This window comes from Lycium barbarum, chromosome 7, assembly GCF_019175385.1.
Source record: "Lycium barbarum isolate Lr01 chromosome 7, ASM1917538v2, whole genome shotgun sequence".
Lineage (NCBI taxonomy): Eukaryota > Viridiplantae > Streptophyta > Magnoliopsida > Solanales > Solanaceae > Lycium > Lycium barbarum.
Genome location: NC_083343.1, coordinates 122,671,213 through 122,678,195, shown reverse-complemented (window position 1 = coordinate 122,678,195; position 6,983 = coordinate 122,671,213). Strand labels below are relative to the sequence as shown.

The following is a 6,983-nucleotide window of genomic DNA, read 5'->3' as shown; positions in this document are numbered from 1 at the left end:
TAGCAACAAGGATTCATCATTTGAAGAGTGGAGATGGAACAACAAGAGTGAACAAGATTGAAAACTCTCTCTCTCAACAAATTCTATGGGAATGGAGGACACTTTCCAAATTAGGGATTATACCCCTAATTTGTGCAGACAAAAGTGACTTTAGTGGTCCTTATTCACATTTTCTTTGAAACAAAGTTTAAGAATTGATTTAGTTTGACATTAACTCATTGATGCTTTATTCTTAAAAGAAAACTTTTTTACTCAACCAATTAAGGATTACATGAGTTCTGACAAATTAAATTGTTTGCAAGAAAAGAAAGATGCAATTATCAATATTTAATAAATATGAGGTTGAGGAGTTGATCACTTGGTAATCATCTTTTCTTTTTTCTATTCCACTTAATTAAGCAAATTGAATAGGATTTAAAGGTTCTTTTTCTTTTATTTTTCCAAGATTTTAATCTATTAATTTTTAAAAAGTTTTAAAATTTATTTTCTATTGTATAGTTGTTTTAAATCATTAAATCTAACTTTATATTTTCAGAATAACTTTTTTTTTTACTAAAAATAAGATCAAGAGAAATTTAATGGTAATTTAAGAATTACTAAAGAAAATTTGATCGATAGAGTACTCTTCCGGTACCGAATGAGTTCTTCAAAGTTATTATCATAACCATTTTAGATTATCTTTGTGCATATCTATTTTTTTTAGATGACATCATCAGTATTGACAAATTCTTTAGCATTTTTAAAGGGCTCAAAATTGATTATATTGAACAAATTGATTGTGTCAACCTAAGTAAAAATGAAATAAAGTAGGGGCACAAATAAGTCATGGAAAAAAGATATGCTATCAAAAAGGGTTTCAAAGTATCTTGATTTATTAGAATATACTTTCATACACGAAGTAATAAATAGCAACTCTAAGGACAATTTGAAAGAGTAAACCAGTTTGGTTGGGCCAACCAATAGTTATAATGTAACTAAGTACTACAAACTCATTACATTGCCCCTTATATATAGTAGTAAAAGTAAATTCATGTCACAATCAATATGTTTCTCTTTTATTTTTCTCTTTTATTCTCTTTTACTATTAATTTGGTAAAGCTAAATGGCTAGCCCAAATATCACACATTATATATGGCTTGAAGGTATTTTCACCCTAACTGAGTAAAATAGAGCAAATTCATTTGTAAGTTAATCGTGTTTAGGTCCTTCTTGTGATTGAGGAAGATGAAGGGTGGATCCTAAACGAGTAAGATTAACATAATCTACTGGACCATGAGCTGATAATCCCGGGATTACGAATCCAACCATCCTAAATATTATCTCAAACCAGCTTTGTTTGTAATCACTTCCTTTAATCCAAGAGAGAATGAAACTCCTAATTAGCTCAAAAGCTGCATTCAACACCTTTGGTAAAACCCATAGCAGTGAGAAGTAATTCTTGTTTGGTTCTTCCTCCAAAACCTGCAATTAGTAACAACTTAAGACTTTGTTAAATTGGAACTAACCCCATAAACAACTGAAATTTAATTAAGACTGATGAACTTGTTTAATTTCCTAATCAATGATATTGAAAAATGTGTCTCCAATCTAATGGGAGAACAAAGTGGCATATATAGTCTTTCAGCTCGAACTATATGTACAAAATCGAAGAGTTCTAAAGATAATTCCCTTCATTCAGGAAAAAATGACATTATTTATTATCGGATGAGTCAATAGGAGCGATTTCCCTCTCTAATTTTAGCTATTATGATACGATTTAATATTTTTTTATGTAGCTTTTGAATATGTAAAATCCTTTTTTTTGAAATGAAAAATTTGATGTTTGAATTAATGCTAAAAACGAAATATGTTGACCCCCGTGATAAGATACCCGCTACTACTCTTTTTGTGACGGTAGAAGACATTTTATATAAGTATGCATCTGAATGCATAGTGAATGTAATGGTGCTCTATCCCCAAATTATCTTGAAATCTTAGATTCATTACTAATTGAAATCGATAATGTAAGAATAGTGAATGTAATGATACACCACTTACACTATCTTAAAATTCTAGATCCATTACAGACCGAGATAGATCATATAGCATACATGTCCTTTAAAGTTAGTAGAGAGACTAGAAAGTTTACCTTGCCTTTGTAGAGGCTATTGTAGTACAGACATGATCCAAAGTGCTTGAAGAAGAGAGTTTTGTCATCATAGGGCAATCTTGGAACCATATCATTGCAATAAACATACCTAAAATACTTCACATCAAACTTCTTCAATTTCTCCATCATGAAATTCCCAAATTGTTCATCTCCAACCCTAGGTTGTCCAAATGTATAAATCCCTTCAAGTTTATCCAATAGCCACTCCTCTTCATGCAAAATTAACACAGATGCAAATAAAATTGCTAATGCACCACCTAAGCTATGTCCTGTCACTATGAACTTTGCTTTCTCACTTTTGCTCAATATTTTCTTCAAATCTTCTCTGATTTTGTAATATGCAAATTGCTTAGTTGTATTATTTTGTTCTTGGGCTTCTTGATTAATAATGTCTTTGGGCCAGCCTATGGGTTTTTGCAACCCTAGGGCTTTCATGAACCCTGCATGAATTTTACCCATCCCTTCAAGATCATACCATGATAGGTCTATATCTGAAATCCATGCATTTGCATAAAATGGACCTGTCCCTCTAAATGCTACCACAATTAAGTTTGGATCGTCAGTTTTGTCTTGAAACATTGTGGCTTGGGTAGAATATTGCTCCTCGTAAGCTGCAAAACAAAAGGGGATTCACCAAGTTATATATATACATAACTTTTCTTTTAACCTATATACGAGTACAATTTTCTGGCAAAAGGGATTCAATTGAACCCTTTCATCGTACATAGCTCTGCCATTGTATACAATGACAGTGCAAATGATTTTTTACATTATCAAGCCACTTAAAATATAATTATAAGTATATGTGTAGCTAGATTACTAACCTAGAAAGAAAAAAAGGCAGGTCACGTGTTACAACTTACCATAGGCTAAAACACACTAATAAAGAAAAATTCTAAATATTATCCATGTCTATAAGTTGATTTTTCCATTATTGCTCTATCTACTGTTCAATTAGATTATAAAATTGGGGTAAAGATAATGAGGCAGAAGAAATAAATTTGTATTCGATTTCAGCTTTATTTTAGAAAAAAAATCAAAAACTATATTGAATAAGGGATATCCAATTCTCTGTTGGTAAATCAACGGTGACGTCTTGACGCAAGTTTAAATTCTATCAAAGTATGACGTTAGGTTTAATATCATTTTGATGCTTTAAATGTGTTAAAAGGACTAATATTTCACTAGTTAATGATGTAAATAGCCTAACAAATAAATAAAAAGTAATAAAGTGAAATCAACCGAAGAAGAAGCTAGTAAAAGATCAAAACGTACTTTTTGGATCACTCAATAATAAAGAGAGCAATTTTGAAAGCAATCATCTCAATCAATCACTATAATTTATGTTATCGCACATGAACATCCCCAGGCACATGGCTTAATGAATTGGTCATTTATGAGATCTGGAGGTGAATTATTAATACTCTGATGTCTTAATGATAACGCTAAAGTCAAAGATTAGCACTATTTTCATAAGTATAGTTAATTACTTAATTATTAAGAGATAAGTATAGCTGGAAAATTGTAAAGCACTTAGAGGATGTAATGGAATCTACTATATATTAATTCTATAATTAGCTTGAACCGGTCACCTGTCTGCATTTTACATTTGTTGAAATTCGTAACCGAAGACAGTTCCAGGGTCTAAGCCTTAGAGATTCAATCTTTTAAGGTTTTTCACATTGATCTACTATTTACTGTAATTTTATGTTTTTTTTTTTGCATAAATTCTACTCTGCATTGAAGTTATTGAATTCAGATGAATCCAATATCGATACTTTACATTCGCCTCTGTCATAACTCTGTCAAGTGAAAGGACTTCTGGAAATTAAATACTTAACTTCAAAGGGGAGTAACATTTGGGTAACCTATAACTGATCCCATATTGAAGTATATATACTAAAGCAAAAATTTTGGTTATAGTTATTTTGATTATGATCTTTTAATTGAATCAAACCACGGTCGACAAGAGTTCGATAAATTTGAGAAAGGATTAAATATATACACTGATATATAGTGTACAGTAGGGGGTGTACAATGTAAACCGATAAACCGTATCAAATCGATAAACTAAGAAAAAAAATTTGACTAGTGGTTTGGTTTGACTTGGTTTGGTGTTGAAAAAAAAAACCCGACCATAATTGGATTGGTTTAGTTTTAACTAAAAAAAAAAAGTCAAACCGAACCAAACCAACCCGATATTACATGTATTCAATTTTTAAAAGATTTTATACATAAACATATATATTTGTAATGTAATTTATAAATATTTCTTAATTTTTTTCGTAATTTTTTTATGTATTATCATATTATTCAAGCTTGAACTTAGAATTTTAAATGCCAATAAATATATCCTATGAATCTTAGTAACTCAAATAAAGTCCAAACCAAACCAACTCAACACTAATGCTAACAAAAGAAATTCAATTTACCACTAGGAATGACAATAATGCTGGATATTTATTCTTTAATATTGCATAATTGATTTAGAGAGTGAAAATACATAACTTAAGTTTTTTTTTTCTTTGTCATGTAATTAATACTTATTAGCCGTACTTATTTTAGCATGACTTAGTATTTTTAGATTATGGTCATTTTCTTTATGACTTGTTAATTAGCAATATTTATTTTAACTGATTTTATTAGCTTTTGTTGAATATTTTAATACAATGTCATCACTCTTCTCACACTTTGTGTTATTTTCTTAAGAAACACCTTAATTATATAGTTGTATCTTACTAGGACTAAAGAAATATTTGAAGTAAAAGTTATATGTTTTGTATCAAGACTATTCCGAAAAAAAAACCGAGAAAATCGAATAACATGAGAAAACCCGAGGTTGAAAAATCCGAATTTTATTGGTTCGGTTTGATTTATAAATTTTAAAACCCGACGTAATTGGTTTGGTTTGGTGTTTAAAAAAAAATCAAACCAACTCAGTCCATGTACACCCCTTGTGTACAGATTGTCAATGTTGTTCTATTTGTGATACTATATTAATTACTCTTTTCATTCCAATTTATATGACACCCTTTCTATTTTAGTCAAAAAGACCTATTGTTATATTTGTCAGTAATATCTTTTATATGCTTTACCCTTAATGATATGCGTTTATAACAATATAATGCAAAATGTTATAACTTGTTTTAGGCAACAAATTTCAAAAAATTTAAGGCCACACAAATAATACATCTTATTAAGATCACATGTTTTAGAAAATTATTCTTTCTTAAACTCCATGCGGATTCAAACTATGTCAAATGAATTGGAGAGACAAAAATCAACTTACCATTCCAGAAGTTCTGTAGCCCCAAGAAATGCATCTGCATATAACATTAATACAATTTGTACATAATTTTATCAGTAGAAATAAACTTCAAAACTTTTCTTATCAATGAAGGGAAGATTGCTTAAAATTGCCAAGTAATTAATTACCTGCCAATGATGTTGGATCACTGTTTTATTAAGGGCTTCATTTTCATACGATAATTTAGCAGCCATGATTGACACGTGTGGACTATAGCTTCTGTCTCCCATCTTTATTGTTCTGTCTAAGTCCACTCTCATATCAAGGTTTCCGATCAACGACCTGAACTTCTCCGATGACTTTTCCGGCCTTACTGCTTTTCCTACGATACAAAATACTTTACTTATTTACACTGACAATATCAAAAATTTTATAATATCAATGTTATTTGCACAATTTATGTAACAAAATATTAAGTAATTATGACATTTTCATTGTTCAACTTAATTTGTTTCATAATATTTCAATTTGGCCTTTTTTTTTTCTTGTAGGATTATTGTGACATTTTTTAATTAACTATCAAAGTTTAAAACTATGCTCTAATTCGTCCCTTCTAAAAAAGAATATTGGCTTCCATCTGGTGAAAGAAAATATTTATCGAGTAAACGTTGTTGATTCGGCGCGAAATTTATTTAAGAGACTAAAACAGACTTTGCAAAAAAAAAATCATAAGTTGAATGACTATTTGAGAAATTCAAAAGTTTAAAGGACGATATTCATGCCCTGTCATATTTCCAGCACCGGACTGAAATAATTTCTTTGGTAGGATTGGATTAACTAGGATGATTCCATAGTGGCAAAAAGAAAGTGACATTACTTCATAATTAGCTTAATTAAGGTGTGCACTAAGAAAATGCGAATTTTCAAGGGACATTCTCATAGCTAGGGATACTGTTGAAAATATGGAATTTTCAGCGGAAAATACATCAAAAAATGTTTTGCGACAAGCCAATTTCCAACGGATCCATCGAACATATTTGTTGAAATTTCCCTCTCTTTTTTTCAGCAGTGATCATTTCAAAAATTAACTCCTAATACTGCAGTAGCAGCAACAACAACATACTAAGTGAAATTTCACATAGTGTGGGGTCTGAGGAGGGTAGTGTAGCGGATCTTATAACCCCTATCATGGGAGGTAGAGATGTTATTTCCTGTATACTAAAAAATTAACTCCTAATAATAATGAGAAGAAAAAGAGAGAACCGAAAATAATAAACCTTGTAATATATTCAACAAAAGCTGAAGAAATCCACCATTGAAAGAAGGATAATTCAGCAACATCCCAACCATATAACCTAAACTATCCATAGGTTTCCTAAACCAAAACAAGAATCTCTGCATGACCACAGAGATAAATATAAGCCATCGCCGTCGAAAACCTCCTATCCTCTCTACACCGTCCGATACATCACAGAAATTTCTTTTATCGAATTTACTAGAATATAAAATACGAATAAAATCAAAGCAACTAGCCTCTTGTGGCTTTAACTCAAAGTAACCTTTGCAGGATTCTTCCTTGTTAGACAT

At 30.4% G+C, this 6,983-nt stretch overlaps 1 protein-coding gene across 1 annotated transcript; it reads right to left on the bottom strand.

The window, feature by feature from the left end:
* Nucleotides 1–1,123: 1,123 nt before the first annotated feature.
* Nucleotides 1,124–6,983, bottom strand: LOC132601870 (triacylglycerol lipase OBL1-like). The gene is made up of 5 exons (XM_060314926.1): nt 6,674–6,983; nt 5,585–5,778; nt 5,439–5,472; nt 2,129–2,760; nt 1,124–1,461 (listed from the first exon to the last, which is right to left on the bottom strand). Exons 1-5 carry the CDS (start codon nt 6,981–6,983, stop codon nt 1,189–1,191), a joined length of 1,443 nt encoding a protein of 480 aa, XP_060170909.1. The 3' UTR covers nt 1,124–1,188.

Excerpts from the sequence above, each read along its gene's own strand:
- LOC132601870 (XM_060314926.1), bottom strand. The coding sequence starts at position 6,983 with ATGTCTAACAAGGAAGAATCCTGCAAAGGTTACTTTGAGTTAAAGCCA. Across the intron at positions 5,779-6,673 it reads TTTGTTGAATATATTACAAG|GAAAAGCAGTAAGGCCGGAA; the intron begins GTTTATTATTTT and ends TTTGTATCGTAG. Across the intron at positions 2,761-5,438 it reads GCTACAGAACTTCTGGAATG|CTTACGAGGAGCAATATTCT; the intron begins GTAAGTTGATTT and ends TTTGTTTTGCAG.